Source organism: Chelonoidis abingdonii, chromosome 6 (assembly GCF_003597395.2).
Source record: "Chelonoidis abingdonii isolate Lonesome George chromosome 6, CheloAbing_2.0, whole genome shotgun sequence".
In the NCBI taxonomy this organism is placed as follows: Eukaryota; Metazoa; Chordata; order Testudines; family Testudinidae; genus Chelonoidis; species Chelonoidis abingdonii.
Genome location: NC_133774.1, coordinates 92174458 through 92199945, shown reverse-complemented (window position 1 = coordinate 92199945; position 25488 = coordinate 92174458). Strand labels below are relative to the sequence as shown.

The window sequence follows — 25488 nt, the reverse complement described above, 5'->3', positions numbered from 1 at the left end:
AGAAACTCAGCTGCCACCTAACCTGTGGGAGACCCAGGTTAAAATACCACTCTGCCCAATGTGAAGCATGGACTTAAACACAGATTTCCCACTTCCCAAGTGAGTGCCCTAACCAGGTCTCAATCTTTTTCCTACTGAAGCGAGTATACAATAGAGCAGGGACAGGAACCTGGGTCTCCCAGAAGAGTGCACCAATCACTAGGCTACAGAGTCACTCATTCTTTCTCTGACCCACCACCGCGGTTTTTTGCTGGAAAGGCTCCTAAGTCGGGTCAGTCCTAACTCCAGGAGAGGGTTCACAACAGCGAATCCCAAGTGGAGAGTGGTGCCTCTATCTGGTCCAGAGTTGGGCGCCTGCACCTCTCCTCAGTATTTCCTATTGCCTATCTTAGCCACTTAGCTTGCTGGCTTTTGTGTATCCCATTCTTGAGCATTTAACTCTTCCCATACATCGTATAGGAGCCTGGGTGCCTAAAGTTAGGTGTTCAGTGCTAAGCCCAAGTCCTTGTTGTGGATCTAGCCACTACTACTTTAACATATTCTTCAGCCAATGAAAGTATTTTAATTGAAAAAATATTTTGACAGGCATTAGCTATTAACTATAACTTTCCATAAGCATGAAAAAATACAATGATCAATGTGAATCTGCTGAATGAAGTTATATGCAATTTTGTTTTACATTTAATTACATTAAAATTCAATTAATTAGAAGCCATTTCTCATCTCAGTTGCTATTAAGGTGTTAAGTGATGTAAATAGCCAATCTTACCTTTGTCTCCATGAAACTCAATCTCTGGTACCTTTTTTACAGTGGGTGTTGGCTTTGATGCTTCTAGAGCTACATTTCCAGGAATTTTGTTCTTCTCTTGCTCCTCATCTCCCTTCTGCTCTACCAGGTCATGCAGATGGAGCTCTCGATTAAAAGTTGGCAGCTGAATATTATTACCCTTAAAAGCATATACAGATATATGTGATTTGTCTAGTCAAATGCTTATTCCTATGCTCTGATTTATATTTCATTTTGAACCCTGACTAGAAAAATCTAAATGCTCCAAAACCAATTCAAGAAATAGACTTGAACTGAAATCTTCATTGGAGTCAGAAGTAAAACCCAACCCCAACGAACAGGCAGCACAGTTTCCACACACAATACACCAACAGAACAGTTTGATGTAATGCCTCTTCCTGTACTACTCCACCCAATACCATCAGATTCAGTAGTTGCTATGCATAGTGCATCAGGGGCTATTGTTCTCGGAAGCAACATTTCTGAGCATGAAGGACATGTCTCTCTGGAGCACCAAGAAATAGTTTTGGATACAGAACAGAGGCTGTGCAACTTGCCCCCAGGCTGCCCTGCTGGGCTGGAGAAGCTACTATTGTTATTTTTCTCAAGGAGGGTTCAGCTTTCAATAAGTTTTGGGAACACTAATTTATGGCAGCCTAATTCAGATACATGAATTAGTTCAGTTTCGACTGTTCAGATGTTACCAGTTAGGATTCCTGCCCTCTTCCTCTGCACTCAGTGCACATATTTTTGTTGTTTACTTGTTGTAATGCCTGATCACAAATTTATCCAAGCCTTATGCCAGAGAGTGGGTGAGTGGCAAACATGGGTGTAGATGGATATCTTGTAAACCCCTAACTGCCATCTCCTCCAAAAAAAAGTATTGTAATCCTTCTTCCACCCAGGGCCGGCTCTACAGTTTTCACCGCCCCAAACAGCACACCGAATTGCTGCCATGGGCGGTGGGGGCAGTCCATGTGCCCTTAGGGCGGCAGGCAAGTTCCCGCGGTGGCGGCAATTTGGTGGTAGCTTTTATGTTTAGCTGAAGCTGCCATGGACAGCTAAACATAGAAGCTGCCGCCGAATTGCTGCCAACGCAGAAACGCGCCTGCCACCTTAACGGCGCACGGATTGCCCGCGCTGTCCGTAGCGGCAATTCAGGGCTGCTGCTTGGGGGCAAAACAACAGGGACTGCCGCCCCTTGCAGATTGTTGCCCCAAGCACCAGCTTGGAATGCTGGTGCCTGGAGCCTGCCCTGCCTCCACTTCATTGGCACCATCTGCTTCTTTATCACACCTGTTGACAGATGAAAGCCAAAATAATACCCGAAGAGTGACCACCACCAGGACTGTTCACAAAGGCAGATGGCAGCTAACAAGTGTTGGTTTAGTATAGCAAATGTTTTACAAAGCCAGAGACCACTTTGGCTATCACAGCTTGCTATAGCATGAGTGTTCATTGATACAGAGACTGTGTGCACAAGTAACCACATAACAGACATCAGCATCAGATGAAAAGGTGAATCAGTCACAAAGAAACATCAGCTGAGCTCCAAATGTGGTATACAGAATATGGAATAGTCCAGTTTATTTGAATCTTTGGGGGCATTCTGAGATTTCAGATAAAGTGGTTTCAGATGAAAGGAGGAAGCAGGCTGCCTTGCTATAAAGAAGCAACTCTGGTCCACCAATTCAGGAGTGCAGCAAAAGGAATGACCATTAGCTGGCTCTCCTGGGGCATGCACCAAGAAACCCCAGGATATAGGTATCCCAGGATTATGAGAACCAAGCTTCAGTTTAACAGGCTTCACTATAATGCAATGGAACTAGGCTAAATAGATTATCAGGAAAACTTAACAGTGAGATCTGTTAAACTGTCATCATCTCCCTCAGCTAAAAAAAGCAAAGCAAGTGCCATCACTGATGAATTTACAAGTAGACTAGAGCATATACCAGGAAACCCTTACTCCAGTGAACTGCTTAAAGTTTATTGGCTGTAAAAGAATATCAGCTTAAAGATCTGCCACTTTAGAAATTCAGCCATTGAAATTTTAGAGGCAACAAACCTTACACTTATGAGCATTTTACTGGCTAAATGCTAAGCTAGTTTGCTTTTACAAGCATAAAACTGAGCAGCACTTAAAGTTCTGCTGTACTAGATCAACTTCTTGCAACTTGAAAACTAGGTTGTAATAAAGCTGTTGCTTCTCTGTACTTGTTTACAACGTATGCAGGAGAAAAACAATTCTACATAAGCTCTCAGAAGCCAGGGAGCATATAAAATATTTTATATGCACGGTACATAAAACTGTCAATGCCAACAAATAGGAACCCAATAGTGTAGAAAATTACATGCACTGTGCACAAAAAAAAGTTTCCTGTCTGAACTTCAGTAAAGCTAGAGATGAACAAATACTGAAATAAAGTATTTACAAACAATGTCTGAATAAAACACCCAAATTCACTTGGACGGTATTTGCACCTTTGTGTATTATACAAACATTTATACAGCAATTAGTTTTCAAGAATGTCGGGGTGGGGGAAATTCTTAAATAACTATGAAACTGTTTGTTAAGGCTTTCCAATTTCAGTCAAAGTCAGGGCTTTGACTTGGGTGACCAAGCACAACACAAAGAGGAAATACTCAAACCATTCATTTACTGAATAGTACAGAAGTAATTCATAGGATTAAATAGGTTTGCACAAAATATGAGAACAATTTTTAACAATGAATAATTGCAAACCAAAAAAGGCTAAACTTGAATATATTTATTTGTGGTGCATAGTTGACATTCAACTTTCTAGATGACTAAATAGAAGACTTTTCAGGCTCAACACAAACCATTTTTCATTCCTCGGGTTACTTTATAAAATGAAACTGCAACACAAAAATCCTTTAAGGTACAATTAATGGCAAATTTGCTTTATAACATATTACTTTAAAGCTTGTTTTTTAAACTTGTGTTTTAATTTTAATATATGAAACGCCATGCACTGTCAGGATCCTGCCTCCTCCAGCAGCAGCTGCTCTTCCCACCCTCCTGGTAGCAGAGGCTGATCAGGGTTACTGTGGTAACTGAACTTTTGGTGGTCCAGCCAGCAGCACTGATCAGACACTGCACGGGTCCCCTTTCAACTGGGGTTTCCCGTCAAAAACCGGACACCTGGCAACCCTAGATAAACCTCACTCTGACAATAGAGGTCAAGCTGCAACTACTTCATTTATTATCAGAAACACTAATCTCCCAAGCTTCACAGGGTCATCTAGTACATTATAATAGAAAAAATCATGAGAATCTGTTGCTATTTTATATATTAAAGCAGCAGTCGGCAACCTTTCAGAAGTGGTGTGCCGAATCTTCGTTTAGTCACTGTAATTTAAGGTTTCACATGCCAGTCATACATTTTAACGTTTTTAAAAGGGCTCTTTCTATAAGTCTATAATTAAACTATTGTTGTATGCAAAGTAAATAAGGTTTTTAAAGTGTTTTAAGAAGCTTAATTTAAAATTAAATTAAAATGCAGAGCCCCCCAGCCCGGTGGCCAGGACCTGGGCAGTGTGAGTACCACTGAAAAATCAGCTCACGTGCCGCCTTCGGCACACGTGCCATAGGTTGCCTACACCTGTATTGAATGACCAAAGAGTAGCACCCTATGGGAGAAAGCTCCACTGACATCTTAAATAATGGTACAACTGACTTTCTGCCAAAAAAAACAAAACAAAACACAGGCTTACCTGGTAGGTTTTGTTGGAATTTTTCAATAATTCTTTGATTTCCTTAGCCTGTGGGGCCTCACTGCCTTTTTTTGTGATCTCATCTATCCTTTCTTCACATTGTTCTTTTAACTCTTTCATCTGATTGATGCACTGGGACCTTGAGAGAAAGAACAAGTAGCTTACAGAGGTACTGTCATCCGAACATCTCTAACAGACAAACCTTTCTTAAACAAACAAAACAAAACAAAACAAAACAAACACACACACACCTCATAAAAGGGGCATCTCTTTCCTTTTTCCATTTTGCTGACTTCCTAGTCCTATATTTGCATAGTTTGAAAAAAACAAGAAACAACAACAGAGAAATAGGAGGTGAGGCTAGAATTATCCGAGGTGACATGGGAAAGTTGTACTGGTTTAACTAAATGTGTCACTCTGCATTGGTTTAGTTAAATCAGTGCAAAAGGTATGTTTTGGTTTAAACAACCATGCTTATTTTTGTTTACCTTAAGTCAATTAGGAGCCTCTTATGTGTCTCAGGAGCAAAGACCAGAAATTGCAATTTGACCTAGTACGTTATCTTTTGGTGGGAGAGGAGATAACAAGGAACCAGGGAGATCTTGGGTGCTGTTGTGACAATTGGGCCTATAAAATTACCCAGATTGTGAGCTCAGCTGTAAAATGTATGTAAAAGTTCATAAGATGTTACATAACCTATAACAACAAATGTTGATGGGAAGAGGTATGAAAGGGAGATAGATAGATAGACTACATTAGTCTAAACGAAAAGGACAAGTTGATATGACTCAAGGACTGTGTTGAAGTTATGGAGATGAAGAGCCAGAAGTTAATGAGATAAAATCAGTATGTGAGACATTAGGCCTGATCAGTGAACAAAATAATAAAGGGATAGGCTATGCCAACTATCGCTTCCTTTTTGGGTCCTTAAAAGGAAGAAATTTTGTGGGGAAAGTTGGAAAGAAGAAGAAGAACAGAATGAAAGACCAGACAGTGGCTACTGGAGCAAGCTTAGCTGCCATCACCATAACTGCCACCCACACTGTTTCCTGGGACCCTAGGACTTCATCATCCTGATCTGGAGAGATCTCCTGACTAGACTGGACCAGAGAAACAGAGGGTCTCAGGTGACATCACCACCCCTACCCGCTCCAGCTGAATCCCAAACACCACCTGAGATGACAGCTATACCATCTTTGATACCATCTAAGAGACGGTCAAATGAGAGGGCATTTCCTTCTAAGATGGATGTCAGCAGCAGCAGCGATGTCTCCAGCCCATCTGAACTAACTTCTCTTTTCCCCAAAAAGGCCAGTTATGACCGTCTTTAATACCATCTAAGACACTGTCAAACAGGAGAGGGGGTTTCCTTCTAAAATCTTTCATCATCAAACAAGCGACGCTAAAATGAAGGCTTCACTTAATATTTTACATTTCAAATGCTGTAATTGTTTTTCCTTCTTTTCTGTATCTTTAATAAAAGGTTAAAAAAAACGTTAATGTTCTGTTTGCCATGGTGCTAAGCAGCCTGATGTACCAGACCTTTTTCAACACCATTTAATGTTAAACAACGGCAGGGTTATATTATTAACACTTTTTGCTTATTTCGTTTAAATTACGGTAAAACAATAGTGCCCATTCAGAAGCATTTTGTATTAGATATAAATTACCATTAGAAAAAACAATGTTCTTTCAAAATGTGCCTCATTTCTGAAAATATACTCCCTTTCTTAAGTTCTTTACTGAAATGCCATTGCAGCAAGTGCCAAGAAAACGCAGGCGAACACTTTTAAAAGAGAAAGCCATGTTGCAAATAGCTCAGCTGGCATGTGACTTCTCAAGATGGATGGGGGAAATTACACATTTCAAGTACTAGTTGTAAGCCTTAAGGTATTGATTCTGCATAGAAATAGTTGGACTGATGATGTTTCCCTGAATTAATGGAACGTTAGGAGGTATGGAGGAGAAACTAAGTTAATTTACCAGAGCTAGGAAAGTGCTTTAATTTATTGTGTTGGTGGGCTCAGAACACTTCCACACACACGGGCCCAAGAAGGATAGACAAATTTGCCCACAATAAACCGCAAAACAATTGCTAATGCAGCTCAGTTTAGTGCACAACTGAGAACCATGGGATATGTCCCCAGAAGTTCTAGTGCCTCACCCAGGTTGCTGCAACACCTGTGTACACATGGCAACACAGGTATGACTCCAGTATGGCTTTGCAGTGTGGAGACTCACAGATGGGCTTGGCTATCTCAAACAAACTGCAGTGAAGACCTAACCCAAGTGAGCAGGTCATTTGTGTTTAATGCAAGAGTCAAAAAGACACTTACTTCACATCTAGAAAGGAAAGGAATAGGTAGACAGATGTGCTATTGAATGTCAAGTTAGTGACCTTTGCTAATATTTTGTTTGTGCTGCACCAGGAGAGTTTTGGCTTTTTAAAAGCATGATTTGGCTGACTAACTTCTAAATGTAAAAAAGTCATCAAACTAAAGAAAACACTTAAAATTTGTAAGAGCGAACACCACGGACTGTAGAAAAACTGAGCACAGGCATGAGTTATATTAATATTAGTTTCTTAACTCCTGGGGGAGATAAGGAGATCTAAAACTGTCTCCACATAATGTGGGAGATTTTGAGAATTTTCTGGGAGGGTGCTAACTGTGGCCTACAATGACTGGCTTCGCTCTCCATTTTGTGTGTGCATACATACTGCATGTGCTAATAAAGCCAACTCATGTAACCACATAGTTTTTGATTGCTGTTGCTATAGAAGAATTTTGTTTTTTGCGAAAGGTTGCAGATCAACAACTCTGGAGATGAAAATCCTCTGTTCATGCACATGACAGGTAATGTGCACATAGCAGCAAGGCAAGCTTCTCCACGGTGGTGGGGGCGATCAATGTGCCCCATCCGCACCTGGAAAATCTACCACTTGTAAATTCAGTTCCCTTAGCCTGGTCAATGATTGACCTCTCTGCCAATACTAAATAAAATGTGCCAATTACAGCAGCATGTTTGCTGTACAGAGAGCTGCACTGGCCACTAGGAACTAGACTCAGACCACCAACTCATTTCATATAGACCACCAGAGAGCCACCAGGTTGTAATGATTTTTCACTTATTAGAGCTGCAGAGATTGAACAAATTATTGAACTCTTCATTTTAAGAACAGATTAGTTGGAAAAGATGGGGATGAATATGAAAGTTGTAAGGTGGATAAGGAACTGGTTAAAGGGGAGACTCCAGCGGGTCGTACTGAAGGGTGAATTGTCAGGCTGGAAGGAGGTTACTAGTGGAGTCCCTCAAGGATCGGTTTTGGGACCGATCTTATTTAACCTTTTTGTTACTGACCTTGGCACAAAGAGCGGGAATGTGCTAATAAAGTTTGCGGATGACACGAAGCTGGGGGGTATTGCTAACACGGAGAAGGACCGGGATACTATTCAGGAAGATCTGGACCACCTTGTAAACTGGAGTAATAGTAATAGGATGAAATATAATAGTGAAAAGTGCAAGGTCATGCACTTAGGGATTAATAATAAGAATTTTAGATATACGTTGGGGACGCATCAGTTGGAAACGACGGAGGAGGAGAAGGACCTTGGGGTATTGGTTGATAGCAGGATGACTATGAGCCGCCAATGCGATATGGCTGTTAAAAAAGCAAATGCGGTTTTAGGATGCATCGGGCGAGGTATTTCCAGCAAGGAGAAGGAGGTGTTAGTGCCGTTATATACGGCGCTGGTGAGACCCCACCTGGAATATTGTGTGCAGTTCTGGTGTCCCATGTTTAAGAAGGATGAATTCAAACTGGAACAGGTTCAGAGACGGGCTACTAGGATGATCCGAGGAATGGAAAATCTGCCTTATGAAAGGAGACTCAAAGAGCTTGGCTTGTTCAGCCTGGCCAAAAGAAGGCTCCGGGGGGATATGCTTGCTCTATATAAATATATCAGGGGGATTAACGTTAGGGAGGGAGAGGAATTATTTAAGCTTAGTACTAATGTAGGCACAAGGACAAATGGGTACAAACTGGATATAAGGAAGTTTAGACTTGAAATTAGACGAAGGTTTCTAACCATTAGGGGAGTGAAGTTCTGGAACAGCCTTCCGAGGGAAGTAGTGGGGGCAAAAGACTTATCTGGCTTTAAGACTAAGCTTGATAAGTATATGGAGGGGATGATATGATGGGATAGTTTAATTTGGGCAATTGATCTTGGATTATCAGCAGATAAGTCTGCTCAATGGTCTGTGAGGGGATGTTGGATGGGATGGGATCTGAGTTACTGCAGAGAATTCTTTCCTGGGTGCTGGCTGGTGAGTCTTGCCCACATGCTCAGGGTTTAGCTGATCGCCATATTTGGGGTCGGGAAGGAATTTTCCTCCAGGGCGGATTGGCAGAGGCCCTGGAGGTTTTTCGCCTTCCTCTGCAGCGTGGGGCATGGGTCGCTTGCTGGTGGATTCTCTGCAGCTTGAGGTCTTCAAATCACAATTTTGAGGATTTCAATAACTCAGTCATGGGTTAGGGGTTGTTATAAATGTGTATGGGTAGGGTTCTGTGGCCTGCCTTGTGCAGGAGGTCAGACTAGATGATCATATTGGTCCCTTCTGACCTATGAGTCTATGAGAAGAACATGCAACTGAACATTCAGATAAGAATTCAAGAGAACAAACAAGTTTGGGTGTTTTGTTTTTAGTAGCATGTGGGTGGAGAGGGGAACATTCAGAAATACTCAGTTACCCTGTACAGTTAAACACAGATTTTTTTTTAAGGTATATGAAGACAACTTTTATACATGTTTTATACTGGACACAGTAAACTAGATTACCCTATAGGCTACCTTAGCAATAGACTACTCTAACACTCCGCAACTTGCTCAGCTTTTCCCTGCAACCCTAGTTTGTTAAAATCAAAACACAGTCCAACTCCAGGAGAGTTTTCAGGTTAATCCCAGAATCCTTCTGTAACTCTTGTTGTTGGTCTACGTGAATTCTAAAAGAAAAGGCAGGACTGCACATGTAATATGAAACTGAGGATCTCTTGATTAGTCAGTTACTGAGGAACATACTCTCCTTTTACTAGTACGCCCACATACCTCACTGCTGACTAATGCTGAGCACCTTGGTCTGATCCAAAGTCCATTGAAGTCAATGGAAAGGATTCCATTTTCCAAACCTCCCCAATTAATGTATAATGGAAGATTTTCAATGACACAAAAGGAAAGTTAAGTGCCTAATTTGCCTTTTGTACCTTTGAAAATATCCCCACATAAATAATCTTAAATGTTTCTGTAATCAGCACTCGCTTAAAAAGCTCAGAAATCAATTCACATTCAAGCCTAATCACGACTAATTCCAAAAGCAGGAAAGGAGAGTCACAGAATTGAATTAAACAAAAACAAAACTACAGACTTACTTCAAAGCCATAGTTCCCACTTCATGAATTCAGTCACATTCTTGATTAGAGAATTTTTTTTAAAGTATTTTGTAACATCTTAAAAATTTAGAACTCACTTGTCTTGCTATAAAAGTTTTTATTTTAGACAAATAACTCCCATTTAGTTCTCCCTCTGTTTCTAACATAACACAAGCCACCATGGCTTAGTTTAGTTGACCTCCTCATTTGTGTGTGAGCACCTGTCAACCATGGCATAGCACTGGGAGAAAGGTTTGTTGGATCAAAAAGGACAACGGTAATCTGAGTAGCTAGTCAAATTTCAGGCCAGGGACACTCCAGTTGGAAGCAGAAATTGATGGAAGTCTGATTTCTTTTTTTTATGCAATATTGTTTATTTACAAGGAATATACAAAGTCCTGCTTCTTCAAACACAGGAGGAATCAAACACAAAAGACACAATTTCTTAGCTTACAGTCTCAATCAAGCCTGTCTGGCCAAAACCAAAAGCTCTCTCTAGCTTTTTCCAGGGTCACACAATGCTCACAAGGCTATTTCTTGGTTTTCTTTTTTACTTCTGCCTCTCTCTTTTGTCTCGGCTTGTGTATGTTTTGCTTTCCCTCACACACACACTCACATCCTGTCACAATACCCAGTGGAACCTTCCTGGACCCTGGACAGAATCTGTTAAGGAGCCACATGTAAAACAAAGCTTAAGTGTTTCTTACAAAGATGGGCGCATTCACACATCAGTTTGAATGAGGTTTTAACCTCAAGCTATACCAAGCTTTCACCCAGCTCATAACTAGGGCCCTACAAAATTCACAATCCATTTTGGTCAATTTCATAGTTACAGGATTTAAAAAATCATAAATGTCATGATTTTGGCTATATCAATCTGAAATTTCAGTGTTGTAATTGTAGGAGTCCTGACCTCAAAGAGGAATTGCGGGGCCGGTGGTGTTAGTGTGGGGAGGGCTAGTGGTGCTGCTAGCCTTACTTCTGCACTGATGCTAGTGGCGGTACTGCCTTCCAAGCTGGGCAGCTGGCCAGGAGCAGCTGCTGGCCAGGAGCTCAGGCTGAAGGCAGAGCTGCCGCCAGCAGCAGCGCAGATGTAAGAATGGCATGTTATGATATTGCCACCCTTATTTCTGTGCTGCTGCCTGCAGAGCTGGGCCCTCAGTCAGCAGCCTCCAGTCTCCAGCCACTCAGCTCTGCAGGCCACCCTGTAGTACTGGAACTCTTACCTCTGTGCTGCTACTGGTGGGGCACACAAAAGACCGGATTTCATGGGGGGGGAGACCAGATTTCACAGTTTGTGATGCATTTTTCATGGCCGTGAATTTGGTAGGGCCCCACTCATAACATTACTATTGCTCCCTCTGCCACTGAGGCTCTCCTTTTTGAAAGAGGAACTACCAGTCTGGTTGGTTTGTTTAACTTTTCAGGGTTAGATTAAAAAATGAAACAAAAAAAAAAAGAACAAACCTTTATAATCCAGAGGACATTCCTTCTGTGACAATTTGAATACACCAGATTAACTAATTGAAACAAATAGGTCTGCTGCAGATTTTCCTGCTCTTTCTTTTCTTATGACAAAACATTCAACTGGCATATAGTCCAAATAATTGTTACTAAATGCCTTGTAATTCTGAGCGTAGCAGAAATACCCTGCTGCATCTTGAGAAGACAGTACATGGAACAGAACTATCACACTGAATATACATGTTTTGTGCTCAGGAGTTTACTCATGTGAAAGTGTTTGCATTCCTATCAAGGTGAAAGGTGAGCTTAATTACTGATCCTAACTAATTCCAAGAGGAGGAAATGAGAGACACTATACTGAATAAAGAGCATTTTAACCTGCTGCCAATATACTGCAATGCAGACAACAAAGACTCTTTCATTTTGTGGGCATGAAACCACATTTCTGAATTTCAATTTGCTAAGAACATAAGAACTGCTAGAAGAGCTACTCTCATTCCTAGATGTAACAAATTCTTCTGAAGGACTAGATTGTGCTAAGGATTTAATGAACGGTTTCCCCCCTAAAAGACAGTAGTATGTTTCCCACAAGATTCAGAACCAAAACTGTTAGAGACTACTATAATAATTTGATTTTCTCAATGTCTTCTAATTTAACATGCACAATTCAGAGCTGTAGCATTGCTGTCTGTACTGGAATATCTTTTTTTTAAACAAGACAGTTTATACCCGGTCATGCTTTTGAGTAATTTTTTAACTGTATTTCTAATTTTAACCCATTTTCTGGTACTGAACGATACTACCACTCCTCATTTTCTCCCCCTCACTGAACTTAAATTGAACTGATGGAGGATTAGCAGTTCTCAATGGCAGACATGTAGGCACAGTGAAACTGCCCTCTCTTTAATCACCACCACCTCATGTTATTTCATTATCACACACCGTAGACCACACTATGCTAACAGCAATGTTTGGTTTTACTGCTCTTAAAATGAATTAGAAGATACTGTTTATTTCCTCAAGAGTAAATAATACTGTGAAGATCTTTTTATGTTTGCCAACAAAGTAATTACTTCTTCAAAAGGCTCGATACACAAATAAGATGGAAAATGATCATTCCTAAGCCTTTAGAATGTATATGTCACAAGTTCTCTCTCCCCCTCTCTCCTTACCCATTCAAAAAGTGCGACTTGCCCTCTACTGAGCACACTTATGTACACATTTCTATGACTAATGAAATACAGAGTGCAATGCAGTGTTAAGCCAACAGTAAAAAGAAAGCACAACAGGTAATATAAAAAGTTACAGCAACGTTAAGTCTGACACATTATACTGCCTGTGAAATGCGCCATAAAAATCATGAAAAGTATTTTCTATAGCTATAAAAATAAGAAACGTATGAATAGAAACTATGTACGTCTGTACAATGCAAGTTATGCAGTGATGGAAACAATTTCTGCCTTTCTTGACTGAGATTATAATTGGGCAACCATAAACCCAGAATATCCCCTGCACAGGTAGCCCATAGGAAGAGTCTTAGAAGGAGGAAAGCTCCATAGGGATTCCGCACAGCTACCCCTGTTGGGGAGATGGAATTGCACTATCAGAAAAGGTCATGTTTTCTAACCCCTTCACTCCTACCCTTAAAACATGCCTGATCCCCAGAAGCCACTCAGAGGCCCTACACCTCCACAAGTGTTCTGACTCTGGCTTATGAAAGGAGACTCAAATTGCTTGGCTTGTTTAGCCTAACCAAAAGAAAGCTGAGGGGAGATAGGATTGCTCTTTATAAATATATCAGAGGGATAAATATCAGGGAGGGAGAGGAATTATTTAAGCTTAGTACCAATGTGGACACAAGAACAAATGGATATAAACTGGACACTGGGAATTTTAGACTTGAAATTAGACGAAGGTTTCTAACCATTAGAGGAGTGAAATTCTGGAACAGCCTTCCAAGGGGAGTAGTGAGGGCAAAGGACATATCTGGCTTCAAGACTAAGCTTGATAGGTTTATGGAGGGAATGGCATGATGGGATAGCCTAATTTTGGCAATTAATTCATCTTTGATTATTAGCAGGTAAATATGCCCAATGGTCTTTGATGGGATGTTAGATGGGGTGGGAGCTGAGTTACTGCAGAGAATTCTTTCCTGGGTGTTGGCTGGTTGAGTCTTGCCCACATGCTCAGGGTTAACTGATCGCCATATTTGGGGTTGGGAAGGAATTTTCCTCCAGGGAAGATTGGAGAGGTTTTTCACCTTCCTCTGCAGTGTGGGGCACAGATCACTTGCTGGAGGATTCTTTGCAACTTGAGGTCTTTAAACCATGATTTGAAGACTTCAGTAACTCAGACATAGGTTAGGGGTTTGTTACAGGAGTGGATGGGTGAGATTCTGTGGCCTGCATTGTGCAGGAGGTCAGACTAGATGACCATAATGGTCCCTTCTGACCTTAGGTCTATGAGACCCCCACCAACCTGGAAGCATGGATTCCTTGGTGCCACACTACCAGGTCTTCAACCTGGGCCTGGCTACTGTGTGATATATCCCTGACACCTAGTCTACACAGCCCACCATACTCTCTGAAGGGCCTTGGGGGAAGGAGAGGGAGAGGGTTATGGGTGGATTGTGCCTGAGGCCCACTTCATAATAAAAGGGGGAGTTTTGTGCATAGATTGCCTCCTGTGTGTGAAGATCTGGGTCATTAGCATTAAAGACATCCCATTTAGGGTGTGGTATAAAACTGCTCTTGCAGGTCTCCGCCTTCCATGGGAATTTCTGGCAAATAACTGATCTTTGCTGCCTCCAGTCCTGCGTCTAGCAGAGGATTATGCAGCAGAGGCCCCAAAGACATGATTATGTCCTCCTCTTCCACACCTTTAAACATGCCAAGGGGCAAAAATCTGTCTGGGGATTGGTCCTGCTTTGAGCAGGGGGTTGGACTAGATGACCTCCTGAGGTCCCTTCCAACCCTGACATTCTATGATTCTAAGGTTTCAATTTCATAAGATCAGTAGTTACTTAAGTAAACAAGGTGAATCATTAGGAAGTCAGTTGCTCTACAATTTAAACAAAGTCTACAAAGTATACTAACATGTCATCTGTCTTTGTCCATATATACAAGAAACAAGGTCAATTGTTTCACAGGTATTTTCATTTGAGACCATCTGACAATTAACCTTCTCTGGAGCTAGAAGTCTGAAGATCCATACCTAACATGCAATTCAAAATAAACTAAACAAAGCCTAGCAATGTATAACTATTAGAAAGGTAGCTCGAATTTGGGGCCTAATCTTGTGCAGGAGGTGCTCCACATACTAAATATCAGTTCTTAAGCCACAGTTTACAAATGTATAGAGTACAATCAGCAGAACAAAACAAAACAGAGACTTATCCTTCAGTTCTAAAGCAGGCAAAATTCATATTGACTTCAAGTTTGTATAAAAACAGCAGGATCAGGTCCATAATAGCAAAAATTTTCTTCTTCCTAACAATTGTCAAGATTTATCAGAAACCAAAGTAAGCTACTGCTTATATAGGATCTAACTTTTTCATTCCATTGCTGTGGAAGTAGTACCAGTCCTGCCAGCATAGGAAGCACAAGTCAAATTGCTGCTAACCGAGTAGAGAGCCATAATAATTATAAGAATGTAAGCAAAGGAAGTTGCATTGGTTCATCGTTCACAAGATACAGAGAAAGGAACATCAACGTTAGTAAGAAAGGGAAAAAACAGAACTCATAATTAGTACAGGAAAAAATATTTTCAAACAGCTTCAGTAGGAGAGAATAACTCCTAGTGAGGACATGGAATTGTTAAGGGTTATTGAAGATCTTACCAGTATCCCTGCACATATACTTTGTTATTCACAACTTACAATGCTTCAAGGGTACTATTTCCATTGCTGTTTAGGGCACAGTGAAATCAACACCGCAACCACGGCTTCCCATACTGGCAGATACCACCTACCTCAAATTCATCTACAAAAATTCATCAAAAGTTCCATCATATTTGAATTAACAAGGACCTTTCAATACATTAAGTCCTTATATAATTTACTGAGATTCCAACTCAACTCCAGAAAACCTTTCCGGCTTGCAACACAGGAGCTTGAAGATTTGGGGTTTTCCCCTGAAAATCAATAGCAAGCAAGCTGGAAAGACACTAACTGCCAAATAAACACCTCAAGGACCCAAATGAAAAACCCAGTTACTTTTCACTTCTGTGGAAAACATGTCCACTTCGAATCGCATCCACACATCACATGGCAGATGCTCTTACCTCCTCCATAAAGGAGGACTGAGACACCATCCTATTTCTGACTGTGGAAATTGACTTCAAACTATGGAGCACCTCATCAATCAGTCTCCCAAACAATCCACATCCCAGTGGCATCTCAGCTATCCACTCAGTGTCACCTGAAGCAATCAATTGGATTGCTGTGCTAGACTTGGACAGCTAACATTGCTGGAAGAAGACGACGACGACGACTTCAGGAAACATAGCAAAGATCTGATTAAAGCTCTGGCTGAGACTTGGAAGATCTGTGTTCAAATTCTGGCCCTCCCACAGACTTCTTGTGTGACCTTGGCAAGTCACTTAGTCTCTCTGTGCCTCAGTTCCCTATCTGTAAAGTGGGGATAATTGTACTTTCCTGTGTGCCAGGAGCACTGAGAGGAACACAAGTCAGAAATGTTTGTGAAGTGCTCCAATACTATGGTGATGGGAGCCACAAGTACTCACACAAATGAGCAGAAACCAATCAGGACCATAGCTGGTATATTATCTTCCTTTTCTGAAAATGCTATCTAGTCTCAAAACATCTACTAGCAGCATTTGTATTTTAAAACTGTAACTATGGGGAAAAGTGCAGTATTCAAGTACAGGTTTCAAAAGAATAAATTTGACTTACGACCTTTCATTCTGTAAGTCATGTATTTAAAAGAACAAACTTACATATCATAGGAAAATTTCTTCTGAAGGTTAGTCTGGTTTTTCTGAAACTGGTACACATCCAGTTGTAGCTTTCCGTATTCCTTCTGTAACTTTATCAAGTGTTCTGGGCCAAAAGAGGATTATTATTTTTAATAGAATATTATATTAAGATCAACAAATCCCTCCCTCCAAAATCAAAGATGCAAATTTGGTAGTGAGAAAGCTCTACTGGCTACTTTTCTCAGTCTCCCAAATTCATGATACTATGGTAGACCTAATACAGAGTCACATTGTGGCACCTGCTCAGCAGCAAAAACACAGAGGATGGGGGAGGGTTTTCTGCCTCTCCTCCTCCAAAGGGAGAGGTCTAACTCATCAATATTCTCTAGATGCTCTTGGCTTGCAACCTAGCAGACTAAAGGTCACTGAAGGACTAGTCACTATAGTGCAAGCTACAATGGTAATTTTCCTACTACTTATCTACATTCAAGTTTACAACTCATTATGATGTTCTGTACTCGTGGGAACACCTTACACCCCCATGTTCATCCTTATAATTTGATTGTGTGGTATCTAATGCTAAGTTTGTCTTCGGAAGGCTCCGGATACACTGAGCATTGATGTTATAATAATTGTTGTTACAGTAATGTTATTGGTTATAATTTCATGTATACAGCTATCAGGCTGAAAATGTATCCTCATGGCTTAAAGCAAGCCCAGGCAAATACTCTCTAAGAGCAGAGGGGCAGTTCACACCTCATCAAGGCATGTATGGGAGAAACCCAGCCCAGCCTCACAGGAACAAAGGATGCTGGCCTAGGCTGCAGCAAAGGATCTGCTGGACTCTCAGTGAGTCACCTCCTTTCCTTTGGTCAGTTTGGGACTGCGATGAGGCAATGCTCACCTGACTCTGAAGCGGAGGGGAGAGCCAAGAGGGAAGAAAGAACATGATAAAAGGGAGAGACATTTGCCATGCTCACTCCCCCTCTCTTCCACCTCCATCTACTGACATCACCATCAAACGACTGAAGCGCTGATCAAAGGGGAGAGCCTGGCTGAAGGGAAACCAGCCGGCCTGTGGTGAGAAGCATCTAAGTTTGTAAGGGCACTGAAAGTGTTAAGATCAGCTTAGAATGTGTTTTGCTTTTATTTCATTTGACCAAATCCAGCTTGTTATGCTCTGACTTATAATCACTTAAAATCTATCTTTATAATTATTAAATCTGTTTGTTTATTCTACCTGAAGCAGTGAATTTGGTTTGAAGCATATCAGAGACTCCCCTTGGGATAACAAGCCTGGTACATATCAATTTCTTTCTTAAATTGATGAACTCATATAAGCTTGCAGTGTCCAGCAGGCATAACTGGACACTGCAAGACGGAGGTTCCTAGGGTTGTGTCTGGGACCAGAGATATTGGCTAGTGTCATTCAGTTGCACAATCCAAGGAGCAGCTTCCATGCCAGAGGCTGTGCTTGAACAGCCCAGGAGTGGGGGTTCTCACAGAAGAGCAGGGTAAGGCTGGCTCTCAGAGTCAGGGATTGGAGTGACCTAGAAGATCACCAGTCCAGATAACACCGGAGGGGACCATCACATTCACCCTCTGTAATAGTAGTTTACAGTTCACAAAGCAAGATTGTTTGTAAGTCAGTAGTTTTCTGTGGTGGAACCTCCTCCATCATGCTGTGACACCCTGAATGCTTTGCTCCTGACAAAAAGTTTTGCGTGAGAAAGCTGAGCACGTCAGAGAGGCTGACAATTATATTTACCAATGGCCCAAACTCTAGAAGGCATAACTCTCTAGCAATGATTCTGAATGTATCAAAGTGGATAATAATTAATAAGGCCAAATTTTCCTTTCAGATATGCGTGTATTACTCCCACCCATATATAGGAGTATAGAATTTTAGAGTTGAAAGAAGATTATACTATGCGCGTGGGAACAGATAAGTTATTCAAGTATATATTATTAATATAGGGGGAGTCTGTTCTATTTATGTTCGTTATTTTCTGCCATTAACATCTAAGGCCGTGGAGCCCTGCACTAAGGGCCACGTGGTTGGACCCTTTTGCCTACACAGAGCAACACTGAAGGTAGTATGGCATGAGCCCTGCACCCATGAGGAACCTGTACATGGGCAGGGTCTAGTTTATGGCAGTTCCTACACTTTCCCATGGCTTTAAGATGGAGAGCTCACACACCCAAAAGACATAGAAGTAAGACTGAGTCTTTGAGAGAACTGGCTTTAAGTCTGATAATAACAGAACTACAATAAAAAGGTACCTTTTAGATTCTGGATAAATCGCTCATTTGTTGTGATGTTATTCATTAACACTGCCTGCGGAAATAAGTGAAACTGTATTAAAACAATGCTGATCAAACCACTTATTTAATAAAAATATAATCAAGTAATTCTTGAGAATAAAGCAAAAATGTATTTCTAAGCAATATGATACAATTAAAAAACACACACTGTATTAGGTGTAGTTGAGATCAGTTATGTTATTTCAATTCAAAGATTATGAAAAAACAATTGTACTACCCAAATCAATGAAAGATCGTCATTAAAAATAAAGCAAGATCACAAAATTGTAATCAGGTTACTCACTGGAATTATGAGTTTAAAAGAGTCGACTGCTAAATACTTGTTTACCATTGTCTCCATTTCATGTTAATCTTACAATCACAGTGACAATCAGATTTAGAGTGTACTAATCAAGTGGAACTTTAAGAAAGAAAGATTCACCAAATTGCATCCTTTCAATAATTCTTTTGAGATAGAATCAATAAGCCTACTATCAGGATTGCAGGGAAAAAGTGCCAGAAGAACAATTATTCTAACACAAATAAAAACTCTACCAAAGTCAGTAAATCAAGGGAAAAATGACTTTAGTGTATTATTCGGTTTTATATTACGCACCATTATAGTTAGTCCACTTCCCTGATGAATAAGATGCTCTTTTCCTTCCCTGGGACAAGTGAGAAGTGTAATGCCCTTTCATTCCCACATCTTTAACTCCAGACATACTAAAAAGGCAGTAATCCCAGGAGGGAGGAGCAGGGCAGAAATACACACGCACGCGCGAGATTGGACGTGTAGGGGAAAAATAACACTACATGAAAATAGTCACAGACAAACGCCAACAGAGAACTCAGCTTCAATGTCTAATATTTAGAAATTGTGTAGGAAATCAATTTAGTTTTGAAGATGACAGACAATCATGCCTATTTAGACTTATAAATCGATATATCTTCTGAAGTATCTAGTCACTGTGCTTAGGTGTAATTTATCAGGATTCCTATTTATTAATCCCAGGATGCACTCAGTATTTCACAGACTTCAGAGATCAGAAAACAACCGTTCCCAAAAGAGTTTTTTTTCACAGAAGTAGCACTGCTGCCATACAGTATATGGGCTGCCTTAACTGGAAGGATCACTTCTATGATCAAGATGGTCATTCAGTCTGTGCAGGCTACTGATAATGATTCAAAATAGTGCTAATTTTGATTATGCTTATTGTAATGTAATCATTCATTCCCTGGGAGCTACAGTAAGAGTTGATCAGTTCATCTCAAACACCTGGCAGATGGTAATGAGTTTTGTTCACTAGCAGCCTAAACCAGATTGTGTCCTACCATCTAGTTCCCCAAACTGTTATTTTAATGTAATGACAGAGAGATTATTGTTTACATGAACCAGTAAGTTATATTCACATCTTCATGCAGAGGAAGCAAATTTCAAACAGATGAAAGGAAATTTTTCTTCTACACAATATTACACAGCCCATGAAACTCACTGCCAAAAATATCACTGAGGCTAAGAGCTTAACAGGTTTCATTAAAAAAAGACCATTACTATGGATGACAAGACTATCCAGACTTATACTCATCAGGACTTTAAAAAAGAGAAAAAAAATCAAAAGTTTTTGAAGGATTATAAACCCCGATTGCTTCACCACATAAACCAACCTTTAAATGAATGGTGCTTTGCCTATGGTGAGGTTATTCCATAACTTCCAACTGCAGGATTTCTTATACTGGAAACACCTGGTACTGACCATTGTTGGAGACAGGCTACTGGATTAAATGGTCCAGCAGTCCAATTCAGTATGGAAATCCCTATGCTCCCATGTTATTTTCCTAATTTTTGAACATGGAAATGAGAATATGCTTTATTCTGAAAGCATTCTAGAATGACTGCTAAATTTCATATTACTCAGAATGGTAGTAAAAGTGAGTAGTAATCATCTCAAAGGGGAAAACACAGGTATATGTTATTGGAAGGTCACTTACTAAGTCATAGGTAAAAAATGCATTACTTCATATCCTTTATGCATCACATACAAAAGACCCTATTAGTGAAGCTGCAGTACCTCCTGAATGTGAAAAGATGATGAAAGGAAGGTCATAGAGAAAAATCAGGAAACGCTGGTTAGTAAAAGCACTTTAATGTTTGCAGCAAATCCTGTTTAATAATTTACAAGAAAATGTTTACAACAGCCAGAAGGTTGTTTCTTAATGTTGCTGCATTAATACTTAGAGTTTTATATTTTTCAAGAGTTGTACCAACGTTAACTAATCCTCACAACATTGCTCTGTTGTAGGCAGGCAATCTCCCCATTTTTTTGCATGTAGAGAACTAGACACACAAAAAGGTAAACAACTTGGCCAAAGGCCAGAGAACAAGTTAGTGTCAATAGCCACAATGAGAAGCTCAGGTGCGCCTGGCTGTCAGGCCTGTGCCCAGGTCAATTTAGACCCAGGAGAAGGATTAGATTTGGTATTTCATTCAGCACATAAAGCATTGCATACAACCTCTAAAAGAGGAGAATTCAGAGCTTAGCAACTCTGTACACAAGCCATGCCCGAGTACAGCAGCCCTCAAGCCACTCTACAGAAAGACTTCCTGACTACAATCAGTGATGTTGAAAGCAAGTAAAGCATGACCAAAAAGCAGCACTATCATCAGCAAAGATGGAAGCGTCTCCCAGCTGGATGACAGTTGCTACAGCGACTGACAGAGATTTGCTGGGAGAAAGCATGTCTGTGTAAGAACTGTTGTCCACATCGGGGAGACAGAAAGCAATGGAATGCATAGCAACATCACTGAATCGGTGGCCAGAGAATGACTTACCCTAAAGAGAACAGTAATTCCTGCTAGAGAGCTTTCTAGTTTCACAGATTCACAGAAAAGGCCAGAACGGTCCATCAGATAAGTTCTGACGTCCTGTATATCACAGGCCATTATATCTCACCCAGTTACCCCTGTATCGAGCCCAATAACTTGTTTGGCTAAAACATATCCTCCAGAAAGGAATTCCCTTGTAACATTCCATGTTATCTGTCAATTCCTTCAGCATTTCCCATAACAACAGCCAATGCTGTATTAAAACCAGGCTAACACAGATTCGAAAAATAAAAAATTAGTTTACTTGCTTTCAACACTGACTGTACACAGTGTATCTAATACATAAAGAAGCATTGTTACAAGAAATGGTAACAAACAAACAAAAATACCAAAGCAACTGGCTGAAGTAGCATTTTGTAATGTATCTATATTTTCAGAATAGTTTTCACATTAGCGGAAAAATTGCTGTATAAGCAATTAAACTGATCAGACATTAACTAGACTTTTTACTATTATAGTTTATTGGTTAAGACTGCAGTAGTTCCCAAAATACCACAAGCTCTGGTCTCACAGGCCTGGTCTACACTATGCGTTTAAACCGATTTTAGCAGCGTTAAACTGATTTAACGCTGTNGAGCTGCTCAGATTTCTCAGGCTGTGAGTATCCTGTTGATATCAGCGTCGTCAGTATTTTAGCTTGACATTTCTGAAGGCTCTTTACTGCCCCAGAACCATAGTCTATTTACATAGTCAGAGTTTGGAACTTAATCTTAGTTTCAACACGAGGCTTCGAATTTAGTTGGTGAGTCTGGAATGAGCTTAACAACCTTCCACATCTTTTCACTATCAGGAAACAACTTTTCTTAAAGGTTACATCCATCCACTGGTTTGACTCTCCCTGTCACAATAGAGAGACACCTTATGTTTGTTTATTGTTTGGAGAGTCATTACCTGTGGGCCTCCAAACCCAGATCCGCAGGAGCAGCCATGTTCCAACCCTCCACTTGGCAACCTGCCGACAGCTCCTTACCCAGGACCCGTGAAGCCCAGGCCCAGTTTGAAGCTCCACCCCAATGTCCTATTGGCAGAGTCCCAGAGCAGCTGACTGGCCCACTGGCCCTACTTAAGCCAACCAGGAACAGGAAACTGTCCAAACACTGGGATCCATCCTGCTCCCCCAGTTTGATTTCCTGGTAATCAACCTACTGACAGGAGATGTGTTAGACTGCCCCCGCCCTTGCCCCTCTCTCCCCCGCTCACCCATCTCCCCTGCAGGGGCAGGAGGCAGAAGCTTGGTTCTGCGGCAGCCAAGCTTCCCCCTCGCCTGCTTCTTCCTCCATCACGGTGCTTTCCTCCCCCGCCCCCTCTCCTGCATCAATCAGTTGATGGCCCTAGCAAGGGGGAGCGGGAAGAGCAGCAGCGTGCAGGCAGCTCCATAGAGAAGGCAGAGAGAGGTAGGGAGGGAGCCTTCGGGAAGGGGGTGGAACAGGCACATCCCTTCCAGCCCCCTGCCATAAGCCGCTCAGGGCAGGGGGCTGGGAGCACCCACACGACGCAGCCCTTTGCCCTGACCCCCAACACACACAGCCTTCTGCCCTGCATCCCCGCATACCTCCAACCCTCTGTCCTACACCCCCCAGCTCTCTGCCCTGACCCCCCCACACTCAGCCCTCTGTCCTACACCCTCCAGCCCTCTGCCCTGACCCTGCCCCCACACTCAGCCCTCTGCCCTACACCCTCCAGCCCTCTGCCCTGACCCCCCCCACACTCAGCCCTCTGTCCTACACCCCCCACACCCTCCAGCTCTCTGCCCTGACCCCCCCACACTCAGCCTTCTGCCCTAACCCCCCCACACACTCAGCCTTCTGTCCTACACCCCCCATGTCCCCAGTCCTCTGCCCTGACCCCCTCCACACTCAGCATTCTGCCCTCCAGTTCCCATACCCCCCAGCCCTCTGCCCTGACCTTTGAACCCCCCCACACCCAGCCTTCTGCCCTGCACCCCGCAGCCTTTTGCCCTGCAACCCCCATGGCTCCCAGCCCTGACCCCCCGACACACTCAGCTTTATGCCCTGCAGCCCCCATGACCCCCAGTCCTCTGCCCTGACCCTTGAACCCCCTCACACACCCAGTCTTCTACCCTGCACCCCCCAGCCCTCTGCCCTGAACTCCCCCACAACCCCAACACACACCCAGCCTTCTGCCCTGCATCCCCACAGCCCCATCCCTCTGCTCTGAACCCCCCTACACCCAGTCCTCTGCCCAGCACCTCCACAGCCCCATCCCTCTGCCTTTCACCCCCCCACACACATTCAGCCTTCTGCCCTGCACCCCCACACACACCCAGCCTTTTGCCCTGACCCTTGAACCACCCCCACACACCCAGCCTTCTGCCCTACACCCCCACACTCACCCAGTCCTCTGCCCTGACCCTTGACCCCCCACACACACCCAGCCTTCTGCCCTACACCCCCCACACACCCCAGCCCTCTGCCCTGACCCCTGAACCTCCCCCACCCAGGTCTGGGGTCCCGGCCACAGGCCCTACTCAGCCCGCTGCCGGCCTAGGTGAACAGAACCCCAGACTGGCAGCGAGCTGAGCAGGCTGGCGGTGTAAGATCAGCACTTTAATTTAATTTTAAATGATGCTTCTTAAAAATTTTGAAAACCTTGTTTACTTCACATACAATAGTTTAGTTATATAATATAGACTTATAGAAAGAGACCTTCTAAAAAAGTTAAAATGTATTACTGGCACGCAAAACCTTAAATTAGAGTGAATAAATGAAGACTCGGCACAGCACTTCTGAAAGGTTGCCGACCCCTGAAATGGACGCTCATGGAGGGAGGGAAGGGGTACTGAGGACTCCAGCTATCCCACAGTCCACAGCAGTCTCCGAAAAATATTTACATTCTTGGCTGAGCTCCCAGTGCCTGTAGGTTCAAACACATTGTCCGGCGTGGTTCAGGGTATATCTCAACAATTTACTCCCTCCTCCCACCACGTGAAAGAAAAGGGAAAGAAATCGTTTCTTGACTCCTTTCAATGTCACCCTATGTCTACAGAATGCTGGTGGTAGACGCGATGCTGCGGCAGAGAAGAGCAGCATCCGCTCCTCTTCCCTCCCCGGTGGCAGAGGGTGCAATAGGACTGCTAGCCGTCCTTGTCATCAGCCCGTGAGTGCTCCTGGCTGGCCTCAGGTGAGGCTGGCCGGGGGCGCCTGGACAAAAATAAGAATGATTCCCAGTCATTCCCAGTAGATGGTACAGAACGGCTGGTAACCATCCTCATCATAGCAACTGGGGGCTGAGCTCCATCAGCCCCCTCCCTTTCCTGTGTAAAGAAAAGATTCTGTACTGCCTGGACTATCATAGCAGCGGGATGCTGGGCTCCTCTCCCTCGCACTCTTAATGTCCTGCCTGGACTATCATAGCAGCAGGATGCTGCCTCCCCCTCATTTTATCTCACTAACAAGTCACTGTTTCTTATTCCTGCATTCTTTATAACTTCATGACACAAATAGGGGGGACATGCCACAGTAGCCCAGGAAGGTGTGGGAGAGCGGAAGCAACGCATGTGGTGGTTGTTGACGGGCAAACCCCCGATGAAGACAGATGCAGCCTATTATTTTCTGTGGGATCTGACATGGAGCCTTAGCTGTGCTCTTTCTGAATACACTGCCGTTTCCTAGTACGTTACTCTTCTTAATTTATTTAGGCAGGACTGACTCTATTAGATACCCTAAAGGAGGGATGGACTCGGGGAGTTATCCCAGGTTTGCCTTGCGCTCTCCAACCTCGGCCAGGAGCACCATTGATAGCAGCAGACGGTTACAGGGAACCAACTTGAGCCGTCTGCTGCGTATCATGCAGAAGCAAGTGGAATGCTGCTGGTTAGCCAGCGTAGTGCTCTCTGTCAGCAGTATCAGGTAGACATACTGGTGACAGTAAAAAAAAAAAAAAAGCTGAACGGTGCTTCCATTGGTTGCCGTTTTGTTGTATGGCGTCTGCCGG

General features: G+C 42.5%; 1 protein-coding gene across 1 annotated transcript in view; it reads right to left on the bottom strand.

Annotated features, from left to right (window-relative positions):
* Window positions 1-25488, bottom strand: part of GOLM1 (golgi membrane protein 1) — a 54483-nt gene that overhangs the window by 7027 nt on the left and 21968 nt on the right. Inside the window, exons 4-7 of the mRNA XM_032771142.2 lie at window positions 18630-18684; window positions 16368-16470; window positions 4523-4661; window positions 770-947 (exon numbers count right to left, since the gene is read on the bottom strand). Of these exons, the coding sequence (XP_032627033.1) occupies window positions 770-947; window positions 4523-4661; window positions 16368-16470; window positions 18630-18684 (475 nt within the window). The remainder of the gene's footprint in view (window positions 1-769; window positions 948-4522; window positions 4662-16367; window positions 16471-18629; window positions 18685-25488) is intronic.